The sequence below is a fragment of the Myotis nattereri genome, assembly GCF_964212035.1.
Source record: "Myotis nattereri genome assembly, chromosome: 8".
Lineage (NCBI taxonomy): Eukaryota > Metazoa > Chordata > Mammalia > Chiroptera > Vespertilionidae > Myotis > Myotis nattereri.
In genome coordinates, this window is record NC_138083.1 from 34240099 (window position 1) to 34262494 (window position 22396).

The 22396-nt window shown below is 48.8% G+C and overlaps 1 protein-coding gene across 1 annotated transcript; it reads left to right on the forward strand.

The window, feature by feature from the left end:
• The first annotated feature begins 1828 nt into the window (after positions 1-1828).
• POFUT1 (protein O-fucosyltransferase 1) lies at positions 1829-21935 on the forward strand. Its single transcript, XM_081097813.1, has 7 exons — positions 1829-2034; positions 4053-4174; positions 7278-7460; positions 8630-8742; positions 15067-15259; positions 16694-16936; positions 20676-21935. The coding sequence occupies exons 1-7, from the start codon at positions 1917-1919 to the stop codon at positions 20862-20864; spliced, it is 1161 nt and encodes a 386-aa protein (XP_080953939.1). The 5' UTR covers positions 1829-1916; the 3' UTR covers positions 20865-21935.
• Positions 21936-22396: the final 461 nt, after the last annotated feature.

Consider the following 22396-nt stretch of genomic DNA (forward strand, 5'->3'; position numbering starts at 1 on the left):
TACTTGGGGATCTGAAGAACTCAATTCAACACCTGCCGAGGAGGAAACACACCCTGGAACCCATTCCTTGGGGCGGATAGAATCTTCCCTTAAGCAGAACCCAAAATAGCAACTGGGAAATTATAAATAGACTTAAAGAGGGAGAAAAAAAAAAACACCCAACAACACAGATCCTGACCTGGGCACCAGAAATGAATCCAAAGGACACACTGACTGGCTGGGAAACAGGGGGACGCAGAGAAGGAGAAGAGCTGCCCCCGCACGCGCGCTCACACGGGGAGTGGTGGGAGAGTTAAATGACAGGGGCCGGGGAGTCGCGGCGCCTTGCATCATCCGCTCCAGGAGACACCCGACTGGATGAGCAGGGCTTGGGTCTACTCCGGGGCTGCCAGTCCTGTCCGTTCGGACGGGCCCTCTCTCGGGTCCCTCTGGCTCGCGATGTCCTTCATCCCCGCTGCCTCCCACTGCCGAGGAAGCCTGGAGGAAAGGGCGGCCGCTCACTGCGGGCCCCATTTTCACCAAGAGGAGAGCTGATTAGATGCCCACCCCCACCCCCGTCCCAATCTGGTGACCCTACCTGGGGGGGGGGGGTGTCCAGAAACCCAAGGCCAGCCTCTATCACAGCCCTAAACTGACAGGTGGAAAAACACACAAGCCAGAGACAAGCCGCGCGGGCAGGTGAAGGCACCACCAGCTCCCCACGCCAGCTGTCCCCATGGCGTCCACCTTACAGGTCCCTCCCCCACCAGGCTGGGCCGCAGCGGGGGGCTGCACTGCAGGGACCCGCTTGGCTCCCCCGGCAGCTTCTGGAGTCTAGAAGGTTTCATTCCCCTGGGGCTGGGCGGGGGGGAGAAGGGGGGATGGCTGCCGGGGAAGGAACACATTCGGGGACGGGTTTGGAGGTCTCAGGGACGGGAAGGAAGGGCGAGTATGACCAGGGATCATGAGCAAGCCAACTGGATCTCTAAAGGACCCCCCCACCCCCCCAAAAAAAGACACTGGGGAATTATGCGGACTGGAAGGTTCCAGGTAGTCACAAGTGAATTCCCCGAAGTTCAAGAGTCTGGAAACGGGTGTTGGGGTAGGAGAGACCTCAGGTCCGGGAAGAGGGTCGCTGCGGAGGGAACCGTGGGTAGGTCCTGCCGGGGTTGCGGGCAGCCTCGAACAGGGTGGCGAGGCTCTGGGAAAGGAAGCGGAGGGTGCAGAGCGGGCTCCCGGCAGGGCGGGGGTCGGCAGGTCTGAGGAGGCGTGTCCGGGGAGCGAGCAGGTGCAGCTCGTCCGGGTCTCCAGGGACCCGGGGCCGGGGCGGTGGACCCTTCGGGCTGCGGCTCCCAGTCTCCGACGGGAGGGGGGGGGGCAGTGGAGTTTCTTCGCGGCCCCCAGAGCCCGGTGGCTGGTCCGGGGAGAGTTTTCGTCACCGCGGGGCCTATCTGGGCCCCGGCTGACGCACAGGGGGCCCCGGTCGGGGGTGTGGACGACCGCGCTGAGGGGCCCAAGAAGAGGGGCGCCGCCGCTCCGGGTGCCGGGCGCGCGGGCGCAACGAGACGGCCTCCCGCCCCGCTCCCCGCCGTCCCCCGGGGCCCTCGCCGGCACTCACCGCGCTCGGGGCCCCGCACTGCGGGCCGGGCCGCGCTCGGGCTCCGCCGGGCCCGCTCAGGCCCCGGTAGTGGCGGCGGTCGGGCCATTGTACGGTGCATTGTGGGAGCCGCGCGAGCGGGCGCTCGGGCAGGGGAGGGGGCGGTGCCGCGGGCTCTCTATGGTCCCGCCCGCCCGCCTGCTAGAGCGGCCGGGGCGGTGCGCGGGCGGGCGGCGCGCAGGGCCCGCCGGGAGCGGGGCGGACGCTCACGCCCCGCCCGCCCTCTCCGCCTCCGCGCCTGGCGCGCTGGGGCTCGGGAGCCGACCTGGGCGCCGCGGCGATGGCGTGGCGGCCCCTGCCGCTGCGTGCGTCTCTCCTGCTGCTGCTCCTGCCGCTCCCGGGGCTGCTCGCGGGCTCCTGGGACCCGGCCGGCTACCTGCTCTACTGCCCATGCATGGGTAAGGCCGCCCGGGCCCTCTGCTCACGGGGGAAACTGAGGCCCCGGGAGACGAAGCCGCGCCTCCAAGCCTCTCCCCGGACGGGTCCGGGAGAGCGCCCAGCCGGGGGCACGGAGGGGCCTCTGGGTCCAACCCCCTGTTCGGCAGCAGATGAGAAAATGAGGCCAGGAGAGGTTGCATGTCTTGCGCAAGGTCTAAGCTCGCCTGCAGTCCAGTGAACGGAGTTCGGGGGCCAGGACTTGATGCCACTGGCTCCACAAGGACTCTGGGCGATTCTTTCATTCATTCGACATTTACCGGGCGCTCTCTCTGTGCCCAGCCCTGTGCTCTGCTCTAGGGATACGGCAGTGATAAGACAGACAACCCCATGGCCTTGTAGAGCTTCCATTTTAGTTGGGAAAGACAGTCAATGAAAGAGAAACATTAAAAAAAAATCAGTAATTACATATTACTTAGGGAAAATAATGTAGAGAAAGGTAAGGAAGAATCTCATGGCCAGCTGAGGGATGCAGTTTAAATGGGGTGGTGGGCCATCACGGTAAAAGTCATGCCTTCCTAATCCTCCAGTCCCCTCACCATGATCATTTGGACCTCTGCCCATCTTCATCACACCCTTCTCCTTTCCCAGATCCTCCAACTGCACACTCTCCCCTCTCTATTCCTCACACATAGGCAGGTCTTGCAGCCTGTGCTGCTGTTGCCTACACCTGGGACACCCTCCTCTTCACTTCTGCCAGACCAACTTTTTTTTTTTTTTAAATAAATTTTATTGATTTTTTACAGAGAGGAAGGGAGAGAGATAGAGAGTTAGAAACATCGATGAGAGAGAAACATCGATCAGCTGCCTCCTGCACATCTCCTACTGGGGATATGCCCGCAACCCAGGTACATGCCCTCGACCGGAATCGAACCTGGGACCCTTCAGTCCGCAGGCCGACGCTCTATCCACTGAGCCAAACCGGTTTCGGCTTTTTTTTTTTTTTTTTTTAATATATTTTACTGATTTTTTACAGAGAGGAAGGGAGAGGGATAGAGAGTTAGAAACATCGATGAGAGAGAAACATCGATCAGCCGCCTCCTGCACATCTCTTACTGGGGATGTGCCCACAACCGAGGTACATGCCCTTGACCGGAATCAAACCTGGGACCTTTCAGTCCTCAGGCGAGGCTCTATCCACTGAGCCAAACCTGTCAGGGCCAACCAACTTGTTTCCATCCTCAGATCACAGTTTAAATGTCACCAGAAAGGACTTCATTGACCTCAGCTGAAATAATCTACTCCTTGCTGTTCATCACCAAGTTTTTTCCCATTCCTTCTTGAAATTATAGAAGTTTATCACTGTATATTTATTTACACATCTCATGTCTCCCTACCTGGACTGTGAGTACCTCAAGGGCAGAGACCTTGCCCTTCTTGCTCACTCCTGTATTCTAGCACCTAGCAGAGAGCCTGGCACATTGTAGCTTCTCAGTATTTGTGAGATGAATGAATGGATGCCATGCTAGGGATAACAAAACAAAAAAAAATCGGAGAGGGCTCTTGCCCCGAGGCATTCATAGGCTGAGGAAACAGCCACTATAAAGGTCGGAAAGTGGGAAAGGACCTTCTAGGATAAGTGAAGACTTGGTAACTCAAATCCAAGATGGGACGCAGAGGAGGGGGCTGAGTAATGGCAGGGGGCAGGTGAGAGGATCCCAGTGAATGAAGCACTGGAGTTGCCCCTTTCGTAGGTGAGTAGAGATAGAGGTGGAAAGGCACTCTTGGAGGGAACAGCAAAGAACAGAGGCGTGGGTTGGGGATGTGTAGAGTGTAGAGCGTGTTCGGGAAACAGAAGGGCACTTGGAGTGGCTGAGGCAGAAGGGACAGGGCTGAAGGGCCTTGACTGTTAGGCATCTAGACTGGATCCCACACTCCCAGCTCCCCTGGCCGTCCCCAACCCTGGCTCTGCATCCTTTGTGAGCCCTGCATTTCCCATGCCCGCTGCCCCAGGCCTCACCTCTCACAATATACCATCCAGGGCGCTTCGGGAACCAGGCTGATCACTTCTTGGGCTCCCTGGCATTTGCAAAGCTATTGAACCGCACCCTGGCTGTACCCCCTTGGATTGAGTACCAACATCACAAGCCTCCATTTACCAATGTGAGTACCTCCCGCTGACCTTGGCCCTTGTCCACCCTTTCCCAATCCTGTTCACCTCTGCTCGATCCCCAAGTCCTCTGGGCTTGCCTTACCCCCACCCAGAACTGTCTTCCCTGGAATAAAATAACTAATATTTGTCCTGCACCTGCTGTCTGCCAGGTACTGTTCTGAGCACTGCATGAAGATTAGCTCTTTTCGGAATTCTCAGGTATTTGATTCTAGAGCCTGTGACCTGAACCTAAAGCCCCATTCATTTCCAGACCTTGTTGATCCCACCCTTTGTGCATCCCATTAGTCAAAGCGGATGGATGCTGTTATCAGTTTTGAAAGGTAAACTGAAGCACAGGTTAGTTAAATAACGTGTCCAAGGCCACAAACCCAGACTCCCAACACCACCTTTCATCCCATCCGGGCTCCCTGAGCTTGGTGATGCTCAGCACCCTCTAATTCCTTGCTTATTCTTTGTGCCTTCCACTTGTCCTGTGTCTGTCTTTGTCCACACTGTATCCCCAAGGCTCTGGCAGTAGTGACTGAATTAATACTTAATGGATTGACTTTACAAGTTTTCAATAAATTTTAAAAATTATATTTAGTATGTATAAAACATTGTATTTCATTTTTATAGTCTTTGCATAGGATTTATTTTTTCCTTGGCAGGCCTGTAGTTGGCAAGGTTTCTTAACAAAGGTTGAAAGCCAGAGTACCTGAGATCATAACCTGGCGCGGCCACTTACTGGCTGTGTGGACTGGGCAGGGGACTTGATCTCTTTGTGTCTTGGCTTCCTCAGCTTTAAAATACGCTGGTAATAACGGTTGCTACCTCCTCTTCGAGTTAGCGATTGTGCATGCCCTGAACGTTGTGTGTTTCTCTCTTAGAATCAACTGAACTCAATATAAAGTGCTTAGAACACAAGAAGTCCTCAGTAACCAGGAGTCATTGGCGTTCTGACTTTTTTTGCACCCACTGGTATAATTTAGACATTGCCCATTCATCCCCCTCTTTTTCTCACCTTGCCTTCTCATCCGAGTCTTTCGGAGTCTTCGCTTCTTGCTTTCTACAGGTTACTTACCCTGCCCCAGTTTGGCTCCCCTTATCTACTGGGACCGTTCCCACAGAAGTCCCGGGACCCCAGAATTGCCTAATCCCATCTTCATCTCAACTGACCTCCTGGTGGCACCTGGCCTTGTGAGCCTCTCTCCTTCCTGAACTTCCTTACTCCCCTGGCTTGCAAGACACAGCCTGTTCCTGCTTCAACCCTGACCTCTCGGCATTTTTCTCTTTGCACTGTATCGGGGGCTGCTCTGTCTCTGCCCACTGTTTAAATATTGGTGAGTCTTCTCTTTCTGTTTTCTTATTGACTATGTGACCTCGGATGAGTTTACCTGGGTTTCTTCATAAGTGACCTGGAGATGGTTGTATTCCTCCTCTTAGAATTAGATTGGCAAGTCCCTGAAATGTAATGAGTACAGCACCTGCTGCTAAGTCAGCAGTCAATAAATATTAGTTGCTATTATTGCTATTACTTGCTTTGCTATAAATTTCTGTTGACTCTTTTGGCTTTCACTATTCTCCACGTACCTCCCAAGTTTATCGGTGGCCCAGACTCTCCTCTGACCATTGGCCTCTGTTTCTAACTCCTAGGCCTTTGAGTCTGCTTGAATGTTCCACCAATAGCTCAAATTTTCAAAGCCAGAACTTGGCATCTTTCCCCTTAAACTTGTATTACCTCCTATATTCCAAGCCTTAATGTATGTCACCTTCATTCATCTGGATACCAAGCCAGGAATCTACAGGTTATCCTAAAGGCCTCCCTTTGCTCTCTACTTCACTTTCTTTTACATCTTCTAGAATTTCCATGCCTTTGCATCTTCACTTGGACTTATGTGTGATGCTCAGAAATATATGTTGAATGAATACTTGAACAAACAAAAGGACCATTGTAGTAGCTTCTTAACTCCCCCCTCTAATCTTACCATAGCTACGTTCTCTCCTCCACCACGAGAGTGATCTTTCAGAAAGGCAAATCTCATTATTTCTGCTTAAAATCCTCCAGCAAGACCTTGTTGCTAATAGTTAAGGTTCCCAAAATCTGTTCTTTGGAATGCCAATGACTCATACAAGAAGTGTGCAGTGGTTAAATCACTTTGGGAAATTTTATTATCAATTTCCCATCTCCTCCAAATTGGGGATTCAGAATGCACACTAGCATATTAAAGGCCCTGAGAAGTCCAATAGTAAGGAAACCAGCTTAACACAGTATTTCCTAAGCATTTTTAACTCTGGTGTCTTCTTATTGCAGAATCTTTTATCCACCTAAACTAGCTTGGGCACCCTGACGTATAGGATAAAGGCTAAATTTTATTCCTGGTGTTTTAAGAAATTCTTTCGAATCTAGAAAGAAACAGAGATTAATATCACCATCTGTGTATCCACCACTAGAAGTGGTCATTTAACAGTTTCTCATCTTTGCTACAGATACAGTTGTTAAAAGATACAATCTCTCTTGTCTCCTGAGGCTAATCCCAATCCCTCCCTCCACCCCTAAGGCAACCACTATCTTGGATTTTAGTGTCTTTGGTGTGACTCTTCCAAATTCTTTCTTATATTTGAGAGTCCTTGTAACCATCTCCTGGTGCAAAGTGCAAGAATTTCTTTAGGGCAAATACCTCGAGGTGGTGGAAGGAGCAATTTAAACTCTATTAGATGCTTCAGGATGACATTCCAAAGTGGTTGTTCCAAAATGTACACTTCTACTCCAGCCAAGTGCGGAAAATGCCCCTTCCCTCACATCTCTTCCAATAATTAGAGTTAAGCTTTTACATTTTTTTCTAATCTCGTGGGTGAGAAGTAATGCCTTACTTATCATTGTAATTTGCTTTTTCCTAATAACTAACTAGTGAAGTTGCGCATCTTTTGAGTGTATTGGCCATTTGGGTTTTCTCTGCTGTGAGTTGTTCACTCCTGTCCTCTGCCCATGTTTTCTCTCGCATCATTTCTCTTTTTTCTTAGAGATCAGGAGGCATTTTCTAACCCAAGGGAAATTGCTCTTTGTTCTTTACAGATATCTTGACCCTGCCCTTCTGTTACCTCCTTTTTCTATAGATCCATGTGCCCTTCGAGAAGTACTTCAAGCTGGCGCCCCTCAAGGCTTACCATCGGGTCATCAGCCTGGAGGACTTCATGGAGAAGCTGGCCCCCACCCATTGGCCCCCTGAGAAGCGGGTTGCATACTGCTTTGAAGTGGCGGCCCAGAGAAGCCCTGATAAGAAGACCTGCCCGATGAAGGTGAGTCCTGGGGACCTGGGGGTCCTTTCTGCCTGATCGATGTTCTCTTGGCCCTTGAGACGCTGCGTGATGGCTCTATGTTGGGGAAGGCACCAGAAGGGCATAAGATAGAAAGACGGAAATTTAAGTCATTTCTGGCGTATGTCAGTGGTGTCACTTTGGGCCGCGGACTTTGCTTCCTCTGAGCTCTGAGCCTTTATGTCTACCTGTAAAACAAAGATGACAGTCCTTTCTCTGTCTCACTCGTACAGTATCATGAGAGCCAGGGTGTAAGAGTGCTTGTAAACTGTAAAGTGCCACATCAGTGGTAACAACTAATGCTCACATAGCACTTACTATATGCTGTGCCATGCTAAGAGCTTTACACATATTAACCCACTTAATCTTCAAAGTGCTCCATGAGGAAAGTACTATTAACATCCCCGTTTTATAGAGAGGACACTGAGTGCTACAGAGAGATTCAATATTGTGACCAAGGTCACATGGTAAACAAGTGGTGGAGCCACGATTCAGCCCTAGGTAATTTGACTCCATTTCCCACTCTCCTGAGTTGTATACTTTCCTGTCTTCAGCAGGTCAGTGAGACGCTATTGTATGTTATCAGTACAAATTGTAAACTTCTGGCACCTTGGGAATAAAACAATCCTCAATATGCCTTTCAGTGCTTAACCTAAATCTGGGGAGAGTGGTTAGCAGAGCCTTGAAATGTGAGAAAGGAGACGGAGTATAGTCCTAACACTGCCCTCACTTGCCGTGTGAGTTTGGGCAAGTGTCTTATCCTGTCTGGGCCCCAGTTTCCATATTGAAAGTAGCAGCATTGAATTAGCTGATCTTAAAAGTCTCTTGAAGCTCTAATTCATGGTCCCATATCCACGGTCCACTTGCTCCCCAGCTCCACATCAATGCTACAGGGTCAACGGATTGGCATGTGAGCGGGAAAGACCCCTTCAGACACTGGTGAACCTCTCCTGCTGGCAACCAGACTGAAGGTGGAACTGCCCTCGGGCCCCAGGCCGGGAATTACAAACTGGCATTCCTATGAGCCATCCTGTGAGGGTGTTGCAGCTTGAGTAAAATCGCCCAGCGTTCCCCAGCCACAATTCCTTGGCCCCATCCCCAGCTGGCTTTCCTTCCCCCTCAGTAAGCCTTTGACCACTCTCTTTCTGCAGGAAGGAAACCCCTTTGGCCCATTTTGGGATCAGTTTCATGTGAGTTTCAACAAGTCGGAGCTTTTTTCGGGCATTTCCTACAGCGCCTCCTACAAAGACCAGTGGATCCAGAGGTACTTGGAGAGGGCGGCATTGCTGGGTTTGGGGAGAGGCATGGAGCCCCTGGGCATTCAGCACCTTCCTGGCCCTCTCCCCCTCTACCACACCCTGATATATGAGACCAAAGGTGCAGCTGTTCTGTCTGCTGAACTTGGGATCCTGTGTGATCTGTTCCCATCTCAATGCCTGACACCGTGGAACGTTGACCTGCCACGAGGTTGGGCAAGAGTTTATCAGCCGATAAAGAATGTCGTAAAAAGAATATTGTGCGGTCACATGAGTCTTGATTTCCTCCTCTAGGCGTGAGAATCACTCCCCTGTTACCTTCTTCTTAACAAGGTGAAAATTGGAAGCAGCTTCTAGAGAAGAACAGCTTTAGGTGCAGACTGAGGAGTGATGTCATCCTGATAATAATTGGATGTGCTTTATTAGTTGCCCTCCAGTAGGTCCTATTTTAAAAAATAGGTTAGCAGGGCATAGGCACAGGCCGTGAGGTATTTATAGAGCGTCTGTCATGTATGAGACATAGTGCTCAAGGGCCAGAGGTGACATATAAAAAGGCGGAAGACCCAGCTTCAGCCTTCAGCTAGCGCCTGTCTAGTTGTAATGATAACTAACATAGTGTACTTGCCCTTGATGCTATGGTGTGGCAAGAAAGCGTGGGCTTAGAAGTCAGACTTGGGTTAGGAGCTATGAGAAGCTTATGAATTCATGCGTGGTCAGAGCACTTGGCATTTAGTGAGCTAAGGGTAGACTGACATAGAGAAACAAGCATAGGCTCAGGATAAGATGGGCCTGAGCTCCGACCCAGCCCTGCCTCTTTCTCAAGTGAGTGAGCAAATCACTGTAGCTGTCTCGCCTGCATTTCCTCCTTGGTTTAATGGAAGGAGCACGATGGTATTTGCCTTCTAGTGTATAGAGCAGGGATGGGCAAACTATTTGACTCGAGGGCCACAATGGGTTCTTAAACTGGACCGGAGGGCCGGAACAAAAGCATGGATGGAGTGTTTGTGTGAACTAATATAAATTCAAAGTAAACATCATTACATAAAAGGGTGCGGTCTTTTTTTTTTTTAGTTTTATTCATTTCAAACGGGCCGGATCCGGCCCGCGGGCCGTAGTTTGCCCACGGCTGGTATAGAGTGTAGAGGGCTAACAGTGTTAGCTATTACAATTATTATTCACAAGTTTTATCTTATTTAAGCCTTTGAGAAATTCCATGAAGTGGTATTATGGTCAATTTTCATTTGACAGGTGAGAAAGCTGAGCCCAGGGAGGTTAAATAACTTGCCCAAGGTAATGCAGCTGTTGAGTGGACATACAGTCTGTATGTAAGCCTTTAATAGGTAATAAGAACTAATATTTATTTAGTGCCCACTATATGCCAGATACTGTTCTAAGTCTTCGAAGGTAGTAATTCACTTAATCCTCCCACAAGCCTCTTGGGACAGGTGTTATTGTCATGTGTGCTTTGCAGGTAAGGAAATTGAAGAAGAGAGGAGTCAAGTCACTTGCCCACGATCACACAGCCTAAAGTGACAGTCTGGGATTTGAACGCAGGCAGCCTGACTCCATACTTAATCACCGTGGGGAAAACAGCTATGCCTTTAACAACTACCAATTCCTATTCGGAACTTACCTTCAGAGCTAGTTCCTGAGCTGCTCAGTTATGGCAAATTCTAATTCCCCTCATTGTTAATCCCAGGTAGTGCAGTCCCGTTTAATCACCTACTTGGTTCTCCCCATTCAGCTCTGAAGAACTTGGAGCTATTACCAGAAGGCAGACCTGCCCTGAATGCATAGAGATTTGCCCCTTATCACAAAATGCCGGGAAGAAAGAAAATATGACACCAGCTCTAAAAGCAGCTCCAGCAGCAAATTCCAGAAAGCCAGAAAAAGCACACAGTCCTGGTTGGAAAAGAAGGGACAGTGCTGCATGGATGCATCAGTCGAGGAATGTTGCTGAAACACCTTTTTATTGCCCCACAGTCTTGTTGTAGTTCACTGGATCGTAGGAATTGTGTGAGGGCTTGAGGAAGCCAGGTTTTTAGGAAAAGAAGTCTAAGAGAGAAGATGAGGTCCTTGGAGGCAATTTGAGAGAGTTTGGGCTGCCTGGGCAGCTGCCTTCCTTTATGCTGTCTTCCCACAGTTAAGAAGCACCTCCTGAGTGTCAGGCACTGGTGTGGGTGCTGGGCATTCAGGCAAGAATAAGGCAGTTAAGGCCCTTGCCCTGATGGAGGTGAGTCTAATGGGGGAGACAGTGAATACTTTTACATAAGATCGTTCCAAAAGACGTGGTGCTCTGAAGGACAAACGGGATGTATGATTGGCAGGGCCGAGACCTGGTCGTTGTCAGCTCGGGCTGCTCTAACAAAACACCACAAACTGGGGGGCTTAACCAGCGGACATTTATTTCTCATGGTTCTGGAGGCTGGGAAGTCTGAGATCAGGGTGCCAATATGGTTGAGTTCTGGTGCGGACTTCATGGCTTGCAGGCTCTGCCTTCTTGCTGTCTCCAAACATGTTGGAGAGAGAGCAAGCTCTCTGTCTCTTATAAGAGCACAGATTCCATCATGAGGACTCCACCCTCATGAGCTCATCTGAAACCTAACCACCTCCCAAAGGCTGGGGCAGTCAGCTGGCGTTGATACACTTGACCTCTCCATGTGGCTTGGACTCTGAGAGCATGGCGTGGTGGCCGGGTTCTGCGAGGGTGCAACCCAGGAGGGAATGTTCCAAGGGACAAAAGGTGGAAGCTGCCTGGCCAGAATGGCTGTTAGTTAAGTGTCATCCCAAGCACCAAAAGGTTGCCAGTTCGATTCCCGATCGAGGGCACATACCTGAATTGCCGGTTTGATTCCCCAGTCAGAGAGCCTACAGAAGGCAGCCAAATGATGTTTCTCACATTGATGTCGTTCCACCCCCGCCCCCTCCTCCATCCTTCCTTTCCTCCCTTCCTGTCTCTAAAAATATCAATTAAAAATTAAAAAAATAAAATAAAATAGTGGACACTTGCTCGCTGTAGAAAATTGTCCGTTGGGGGTAAGGATATGGGCTCCCTGGCTCACTGTGTGACTCGGCAGATTGCTTCCCTTCTCTGGCTGCAGTCCTCCATCTGTAAAATGAAGGGGTGAGCAAGGTCAATGGTTTTTCAAACCATTCCTTGGAGTTCTTCAGAAGTGCCCTAGTGCCATGGGAGCAGCATGGGGCCTGGTTGGAGGGGCTCAGTGCCCCCCGGCCGCCTTCAGCCAGTAGCCCTCTTGTATATCACCCAGAAGTTTGGATGGCCACCGGTCTAGGTCTTTCAGGCTGCATGAACAAAATCCAGAATAACAGCAAGTTTAAAAGATAGTTCATTTTCTTGTTTTTTTAATTTACTGATTTGAGAGAGAGAAAACATCAATTTGTTGTTCCACTTATTTATGCATTCATTGGTTGACTCTTTTATATGCCCTGGCCCAGGATTGAACCCACAGCCTTTGCATATCAGGACGACGCTCTAACCAACTGAGCTTTCGATGAACACTTGTGTGTTACTTCCTCAGCACTGGCCCTGGACAAGAGTGTGTGGGAATCATAGTGAATAAGACTGCTTGTGCCCCTGCCCTCATGGGCTGATGGTAGAGCAGGTAGCATGGTTGTTGAGCACATCAGTGTGCTGAAGGCATCAAAGGAGAAGAGGGAACAGGGAGCCCTTCTGAGGAGCTGAAGCTTGTGAGTGGCAACAGGTCTTGGAAGTTCGGTATTTGAGGTGGTTGGGTTGGGCATGAAGCAAGTAGCATGTTCGCTGCAGCACTGCTGTATGAGTGAAAGATGGGAGCGGCCTCCCTGTCCAGCAGGAGGGGACCAGATGGGGACCTCACTGTTTATTTGTGAAAAATAGAAAACGTTAAGAGAAGCTGACAGGATCACATGATCGACATGATCAATATGGCCAGATCTCTAAAACATAATGTTGAAGTTTGAAAAAGTTGAAATAGGTTACCTGCAATGTGGTGATATGATGATGATGATAGTCAGAATTTTCTTGCAACTTTCTATATGCCAAGCACTGTTCTAGGTGCTTGTATTAATCCATTTAAGTCTTCTGAACAGCCCTGTGAGGTAGCACTAGTATCAGCTCTCTTATCAGCTCTAACTTGGTTAAGTCACCTGCTCAAGTTAACAAGTGACATAGTCAGCATTCTAGAACAAGGCCATCAGGTTCAACAGCTCATGCTTTTACCATTCCCTTCATAAAAAGCACACAATATAATACCTTTTTATTATACCTTTTTATATCATTAGTAAAAGTGTAATCATACATAAAACCACATTATCTTCTTGGAAGAATAAGAAGGGAAAGAGATGATAAGATAGAGCTTTTATTTAGGTGTATGTATATTTTTAATCTGAAGCAAAGTATTAATACCTGCTCATTTGGGTTCTAGGTATATGGATTATTTTCTGTATTTTCCTGTATTGTTTGAAATATTTTGTAATTTATTTTATTTTATTTTATTTTTTTGGTATAGCAAAGGTGGAGATTTATTGAAGAATAAGTACAGACTCCCACGTGGGGAGAGGGAAAGAGTCCCACAGAATGGACTCCCACGTGGAGCGGGAGAAAGGGTCCCCATATTTTATAATTTTTAAGTGAAATTTTTATTGAGGTAATTGTAGATTCATATGTAGTTATAAGAAATAATATAGAGGGATCCCATGTACCCTTTGTCCAGTTTCTTCCAAAGGTAACTTTTGGCAGAACTATATATAGTACAGTATTCTAGGACATTGACACAATCCACCCATCTTACTCAGATTTCTCATTTTGTACTCACTTTGTGTGTGTGTGTGTGTGTGTCTGTGTGTGTGCACGCACACGCCCGCGTGTGTGTATTTAGTTCTATTCAATTTTATCATGCGGGTAGGCTCATGTATCTACCACCACAATCAAGATATGAAACAGTTCTACATAAGATCATTGTGTGGCCAGTTTTTAACAATACCTCCCTACCTCCCTAAATATTCATAAACATATGCACACACACCATAGCCCCCGGCAACCACTAATCTAGTTTTATTTCTGTTCTTTTCCCTATTTTGTCATTTTAAAAATGTTGTATAAATGGAGTCATACGGTATGTAATCTTTTGGGATTGGCTTTTTTCACACAGCATAATTCCCTTGAGATTCATCCAAGTTGCCTGAAACAATAGTTTGTTCGTTTTTATAGCTGTAGTGTTCCATTGGTTGGCTGCACCACAGTGCGTTTAAGCATTCAGTTACTGAACGACATCTGAGCTTCCAGTTTTTGGCTTTTATGAATAAAGCTGCTCTGAACATTCATCTGCTGGTTCCTGTGTGAACATAGGATTTCATTTCTGGGTTGTATGGTAGTTGCATGTCTAGTTTTATGAGAAGCTGCCAAACCATTTTCCAGAGTGCTGTGCCTGTGTCATAATTTTAAGAACAGGGTTTTGGCTAGTGAAGGAAGGCGTGACAGGTGGAAGGAGGAAGGCTGCAGACATCTGGCATTTGAAAGTTTATGGGATAGCAGAGTTCATTTGCTGGGATAGGTCTGGGCTTAGTTACGAGGGGAACACAGGTTTGCTCCTCATCCATTCAGTCAGCAAATCTTAGTAGAGCTCTTATGTGTTCCAGATACTGCTCTGAGCACACGGAGGCATTGCCTTCAGAAGCGTGAGTCCAGAAAAGACAGGTTGAAGTAATTACAAGGTGCCTCGTGTACAGGGGAGAAGAGCCGTTGAGGGAGGTCTGATGATGGACATCTGTAGAACTCTGATGCTTTCCATGAGGGCAAGGACCATGCCTGTCTTGTTCTCCCCTGGGCTCCAGCACATAGTAGGCAATCAGTAAATATGTGTGAAGTGTTGTGTGAATGAGCTTATTCAGAGTACATATTCCCTGTGAGTGTGGCCTGTGCATTGCCCTCTGGAAGCAGCTGCACATCCCAATCCCGCCATGTGGGTAAAAGGGCAAGGCTCCGTCCAGACACCACACCCTAGAGTGAATTACCACACCACAGACTGGAAGCCAGCATGATATACAAAAGATTGGAATGCTCTACTGGAAATTTTTAATTGTTAAACAAGCAAAGAAGGTTGTAAATTCCAGGCGGCGGGACAGTATTGCATTTTGTGCCTGTTGCCGCCGCCGCCACAGTTTCTTATCAGCCCGTTGGGGTTTCGCAATCTCTCATGCTTCTTGCATGTTAAAGGCGCCTCTGAACAGAGTCTCTAGGACATAGTGTAACACCATCCTTTTTCCCGTGGGGGTGATAGCCAGGCTCTCTGTGCATTCTGTCTGACTTCCCCTCATTGTGTTTTGGGTCTTAGATTTCCTCCAGAGGAACATCCAGTGCTGGCCCTGCCAGGGGCCCCAGCCCAGTTCCCCGTCCGGGAAGAGCATAGGCCACTGCAGAAGTACATGGTATGGTCAGACGAGATGGTGAAGACAGGAGAGGCCCTGATCCACACCCACCTCATCCAGCCCTATGTCGCTATTCACCTACGCATTGGCTCCGACTGGGTAACTTTCCCTTTCTCTCCTGGATGGGTGGGACATGTCCCTGAGCAGGGCCCATGCCTTGGGGATTGAACACTGAACCCATTGTCCCAAGTCCCAGCCAAGACCGTAGAGTCCCTACATGAGAGTTCCCACTGTATCTCATGATCCTGCCATAGACACGTCAGACATGTGGCTCCAAAGAGCTTGCTTGCCAGCTTTTGTTCTAAGTTGCCATTTTTGTCCTGGTTTTGCAGATGGATAAACTGAAGTATCAAGCTAGACTCTGGGTCAGGCAGCAAGCCCGAGAGCTCAGACTCATACTCCAGTAGTCCTCTGTCCCAGCTCAGTGTTTAGTCAATAGTCTACTTGTTAAAAACAAGTTCTGGAGATTGGGTGGGGCTCCCAAGAAATGAAGATGTCATCCTCTGAATTTGGAGGCTGCTTATATGTGCAGAAGCCTCATGAGATTATCCTCTGTGTGAAAATAACAGGAGTAATATAGTCTCCTTAGTGTATGTAAGCAGATAAATATACGTATATGTGTTAGAAATACTCATTATTGAAGACTTGAAAAATATAGAAATTAGATAAAAATTCATTCAGAGTCCATTGAGAAGGTAATCACACATTTACCCACTAGACTCCCTTCCTGCCCCACTTCCACAAAGAAAAGCCAAACCTAGAATACGTTATGAGTAGTTTCAGCCAAACCTTCAAGAACAGATAGTTCTCATCTGTGCTTTCTTAGAACATAAAAAGATAGAAGATGCTATTTTTTATAAAGCTAGCATAGCACTAATACCAACTCAGATAAGGTCAACTCAGAAAAGTATATAGCCCATTCTCACTCAGGAACATAAATGCACAGATCCCAAGTAAGAGGTCAGCAAGTAAAATCCATACAAGTAAAATTTATCCTAGGAATGCAATTATATATTAACTGTATTAACACCCAGTGAAGAAAAATCATATAATCGTCTCAACAGAGGCCAAGAAAGCATTTGAGAAAAGTCAACACTCATTTATGATTTAAAAAAACTTTTAACCAAGCAGGAATAGAAGGGACCCACCTTAACTTGATAAAGGCTATCTCTCTGAAACCCACAGCAAACACGTACTTCATGGGAGCTATCAGACCTGTTCCCACTGAAGTCAGAAATCAGATAAGGCTGCCCATTATCACCACCCTGGTTCAGAATTCGACTGGAAGTCCAAGATAATGCAGTAAAACCAGTAAAAAAAAAAAACCACAAAGAAAAACCAACTTTATAAAAAGCCAATATCCCACTCCCCAGAAACAACTGTTACTGTTTTGATGCATTTCCCTCTTCCCTCGATGCTTTAAACAACAAAAAACATAGTTGAGCCTGCCTTTTTTCTGCTTACCACCTTTGGCTTCTGGGGTTCCAGGCCAGTTGCTGTTCCTAACTCTGTCCCCCCGACCCCACCCCGTAGAAGAACGCCTGTGCCATGCTGAAGGATGGGACTGCGGACTCCCACTTCATGGCCTCTCCGCAGTGTGTGGGCTACAGCCGAAACTCAGCGACCCCTCTCACCATGACTATGTGCCTCCCAGACCTGAAGGAAATCAAGCGGGCCGTGGAGGTCTGGGTGTGGGCTCAAAAGGCCCGGTCTGTCTACATCGCCACGGACTCTGAGAGTTATGTGCCCGAGATCCAGCAGCTCCTCAAAGGGAAGGTATGCGTGGGCCTGTGGGGGTGCAGCAGGAAGGGAATCTGGGAGAGCGCCCGGTGTTCCCACTCTCCCCCTACATCCTTTGTGTCCTCCTGCCACCAGACTTTTGCTTGGACACCCAGGCCCCCTCCAATTCCTACCCTTTTTTCAAACCCCAGCTCATACACCTCTACAGATTCTCTCCAGTTTTCCCTTCACTCCTGCAGGTAATGTGTCCTGACTGGGAGTTGTCACAGAATTTTATTAAATCTTCTCTGAGATGCTTTCTAGACTGAGTCTAGTGTAGAAGCATGCGTTATTTCTTCCCAGGAATTGTGGCTCCTTGAAGGCAGGATCCAAGACTGTCCTATTTCTTGGTGTCTAGCCAGGTGCTCTGACCTCCTCCAGGGCTGAGACCCCGCCTTGCCATCACCAGTGTCTAGGACAGTGCCTAACACATAGTGGACAGTTGGTAAAGGTTTGCTGAATGAGGATCTGAAGATTGGGCCCCAGTAGAGGTCCAGTGTAGCAGAGGAACCAAGAGCATGGACTTGCCTTGGCTGGTGTGGCTCAATTGGTTGGCTGTCGTCTCATGCACCGAAAGGTTGCTGGTTCGATTGCCAGTCAGGGCACATGCCCGGGTAGTGGGCTCAGTCCTTGGTTGGGGGCATGCAGGAGGCAGCTGAATGATGTTTCACTCTCACATTGATGTTTCTGTCTGTCTCTCTGAAAATCTTTAAAAAAATAAAGAGCATGGACTCTGGAGCCAGAGAACTTGGGTTCCACTCACCGTGCAGCCTTACACAAGGCACTGCCTTTCTGTGCTTCTGTTTCCTTGTCTATAAGTGGGGAATAAGGGTGGTATCTATCTCATCAGCGAAGGTCAGATATAAGAAATTAAAGCTGTTTGGTACCAGTAAGTGCTCAGTGAAGTTAGCTGTCATTGGTAGAAGCTGGGGGTTTATACGTAAAGAGAAGGGTCTTTTGCGCTTAATTAATGCTTAAAACGCTGTGAATAGTAGGTATTCAGTATATGAATAAGCAGTAGAATGTATGTGCTTGGTACTGTATGCATGAAGAGCTTGTATCAATAAAATGACTGAATTAATAGTAAGCATTCGATAAGACTACACCAAATGAACGAAAGCCCTAAATGCTTGAGCAGATTTTGAAAGGCAATGAGTCCCCTCACTTTCTGTATATATATATATATATACATTTTAAAAACTGATTTCAGAGAGGAAGGGAGAGGGAGAGATAGAAACATCAATGATGAGAGAGAATCATTGATTGGCTGCCTCTGCATGCCTCCTACTGGGCATGGAGTCCAAAACCCAGGCATATACCCTTGACCGGAATCGAACCCGGGCCAATGCTCTATCCATTGAGCCAAACCCCGAAGCTGCCCTCACTTTCTAGCAATGGGTGCCTTCGCTCCCTTTCTCTCTTTTACACCAGACACAGGATTTTACGCAGACACAAAAGTGCTGAGTCAGCCGTGGCTGGTTTGGCTCAGTGGATAGAGTGTCGGCCTGTGGACCAGAGGGTCCTGGGTTCGATTCCGGTTAGGGACACGTACCTTGTTTGCAGGCTCCTCCCCAGCCTGAGCCCTGGTCGGGGTGCATGCAAGAGGCAATGAGCCCATGTATTTCTCTCACATCCATGTTTCTCTCTTTCCCTCTCCCACTGTCTCTAAAAATCAATGGGAAAAATATCCTCAGGTGAGGATTAACAACAACAAAAGTGCTGAGTCAGTGCATTCTGGTCTCCCACCACCCACTTTATAGAAGAATATCAGAGCTGGGAGACCTCCGAGCACCTCTAACCCAACCCCTGTGCTTTATTGCTGAGGAAACCAAAGTCCCAGGAAGGGATAGAATTTACCCGAGAGGTGCCAGAGCTAATTATGGGTGTGACACAGGGGATAAGTTTCAGGGCGTGGATGGAATTGTTCAGGGGTTTTTGGGCCATGATTAAACTCATATTATTTCTTTGCTAAAATCCAAATAGCAAGATGATGATTTTTGTTACATCAGAAACCTCTGTGTGACAGCAAAGCACTTTCCGCCCAGCTCTGCCCACACTGCCATCTCAGTACTAAGTTGAAGCATGTGGAGAGTCCCAGGGAGTTTTTTGTGAGTTTTTAGTTAATGTACTTGTTATGCCGTGAGCTTCTTGCCATTTTCTATTTCCTGTTTCTGCACCATTGTTCTTGCCCTTCCCTACTCCTCAGCCCCCTTCTCCATGGGCTCAGAGCCCCCCTTTCTTCTGGACTAAGTCTTGCTTCTCCGTTAAGCTTGGCCAGTGCTGAGCTGGAGATACTGATAAATAAGAGGTGATTCGACCCTCCAGGGCTCTAGACTCAAGAAAAGAAACTTTGCAGAGAACCGTAATACATGCCAGGGTAGGGAAGGGAGTCTCATTCATTCACTTGCCCAGTCAACAGATGCTTCTTGAGGAGGGCTCCAGCCAGCAGTGACAAGCAAACTGACACAGCCCAGCCCCCATCAGGTGCAGGAGACGGACATTAGTCAGAGAATCACTAAGGAGTGAAAACGGCAAACAGACATGCACCCCAAAGTAAAGGAACATGGTTCTGTCAGAGGGCAGAACAGAGGACCCTTGCCTCGACTGGGGGGTGAGGGAGGACTTCCCCAGGGAGGCAAGACTTGAGCTGCAGAGTGAAGGTTAAGTAGGAGTTAACCAAGCAAAGAGAAGCACCCCAAATGGGAGGAAGAGCATATGTAGAGGTCCTGAGGAAGGTGGGCGCCTGGATCGTAGCGGCTGGAGGTATGAGAGGAAGTGGAAACGGAGCCTAAACAAGGCTTTATTGGCCACAATCAAGATCTGCCATCTTGCCTGGCTGACATGGCTCAGTGGTTGAGTGCCAACCTATGAACTAGAAGGTCATGGTTTGATTTCCAGTGAGGGCACGTGCCTGTGTTGCAGGCTCGATCCCCATGTGGGGTGTGCAGGAGGCAGCCAATCAATGATTCTCTCTCATCATTGATGTTTCTATCTCTCCCTCTCCCTTCCTCTCTGAAATCAATATAAACATATTTTTAAAAAAGATTTGCCACCTTTACCTGAAGAACAGTAGGGCACCATTTGAGGTGGAGATGATGGAGTTAGAAGGATCTAAAAAGATTTTCTCTGGCTGCACTGTGGGGAGCAGGCCAGGAGGAGAGGCAGTGAGGAGACCAGTGAACAAAGGGAGGATGGTGGCTGGCCAGGAAGTGGTATTCCATCAAGAGAAGGGTTTACCTTTGGGGAATATCTTGGGAATAAATTGGATAAGATTTTAGGCTCAGAGGCATCGGGCAGCAGAAGTGGATGGGTAGAGCACTCTTTGGTCAGATCACAGTTTGGGAAGCCAAGCCTGTCAGTCTAGGGCTTCATGAGAAAGATAGAACTTGAGCTGAGACTTGAGAGTATGGTAGGGATTTCAATGGGCAGAGAAAAGGTGTTCCAGGCAAAGGAAACTAGCAAGCGGAGGTGAGTGTGAGTGAGTGGTGTGTTTGGAGCTAAGGCTGGCAGTGGGAAAAGAGTGCTGGGGCTAGTATTCCATGTGGGGATAGGCCAGGGCAGCTGCTGGGCAACACTTCTCTTAGATGCCGGCCCTACCTCTTAATCCTCTCACACCTCCTGTTGTGTCTGTAACTCAGCACAGGGGAAGAACACGGGGAATGTGGCTGCAGGCCTTGGCTGAGCTGGCCACCTTGGCCTTCACCCTGGCTAAAATGCCCTGCCCTTCCTTCTGCAGGTGAAGGTGGTGAGCCTGCAGCCTGAGGTGGCCCAGATCGACCTGTACATCCTTGGCCAAGCTGACCACTTCATAGGCAACTGTGTCTCCTCCTTCTCCGCGTTCGTGAAACGGGAACGCGACCTCATGGGGAGGACATCCTCTTTCTTTGGCATGGACTGGCCCCCACAGTTGCGGGATGAGTTCTGATCTAGGCTGGAGCACATCACCAGCCTAGCTGGTCCCTCCAGCCAGGCCTGGCACCCAGAGCTGCTCCCAGGATTGATCCCCAAAGGAGCAGGCCAAAAAGAGAAGCAGCTGCCAAGGACAGAGAAAAGTACCAGGGACTTCCTGGGGCAGAAGATGGTCCATCTCCCAGGGTACAGGACTTCCAAGTTCCTAGGAGCCAGACCATCTTCCCTGCTCCTGTGCTTCTGGGAGTTTCTCACACCAGCAACCAGCAAAACAGTCCAACCACTGTCTTTTGGTCTACTCTGCTCTTATTAGGGGCAGAAATAGAATATTGGGGACCAGCTATAATTATAAGAAATATTACAGGCCCAGTGCACGAATCCCTCAGCCTGGCCTGCTCCCTCTCGAAGGAGCAGGCAGCCGGGGAGGAGCCTGAGCCCGGGCTGGGCCCCCGAGCAGCTCCCGCTCATCCCAGCCCCGCTGCGCCTGGCGTCTGGCACCCGTCAGACAGCTGAGTGGCGCTCCCACTGTGGTAGTGCACTGACCACCAGGGGCAGCTCCTGCGTTGAGTGTCTGCCCCCTGATGGTCAGTGCACATCATAGCAACTGGTCAAATTGTCATTTGGTCACTTAGGCTTTTATATATATAGATTAATCATGCTCTGTTAACCGTCATTGTTTTGTTATGATTAAAGAAAATACATTCCCACCTGGCTGGGAGTTGCACACAGGACCTGGGAGCTCACCTGGAAATTCGTCCCATCCTCCACATCTGGGAGCTGTCTGTTATCATGGAAAGATTAACAACTTTGTTGCAGAAACCAGAGGTGCCAGCTCTTTACAAGCTCCCAGACTTTTGCAAAACTCCAGGCCTTTGCAAACCCCCAGCCCACATTACCTGTAAACTGCCCATTTTGCATACCTATTCTTATCCCTTTTGCCTACTTCCCCATGTAATCTTTGTCCTTCTACCCAATATAAGCAGCTGGTTTATGGGGGAGGGAGGGATAGAGAGCAGATTTTTGTCGGTGACCTGCTGCTCTCTCATACTGCCAGCATTGTTGGAATAAACACTCATATATGATTCAACCCTGTCTCTACTTAATTGGCTCAAGTAGTGACAGGCAGCCCAGACCAATTGATTGTCCGGTTTCACTCTGAGCAGCCTAGTTTTGATACAAGGTCATGACTACCCTAGCATTCTCTCTCATTTTAAAAAAATCAATGAAGTTTATTAATGTAAGTACCTAATTAATGTAAGTGACCTTACTGAATGTAGATGAGGCCAGGGGTGGGGTGGGGGTGTTCACTTTTCCACATGACCCCCAGAATGGCCCTCAGACTCATCTCTACTGCTTCCCCAGAGCCACTGTCGACCCCACTTCTTGACCCCTTTCCAGGGTTTGGGGTCTGAACACTGTGCTCCATTGTAAACACTTTGCAAATAGAAGTTCCCAGTCATGGTGCCACAGAGTTCCACTGGCGGCTGAGTGCTGCTTGCAGGGCACATCCCTGCACAGAGCCCACGCCATCGCACCAGGCCATCATGG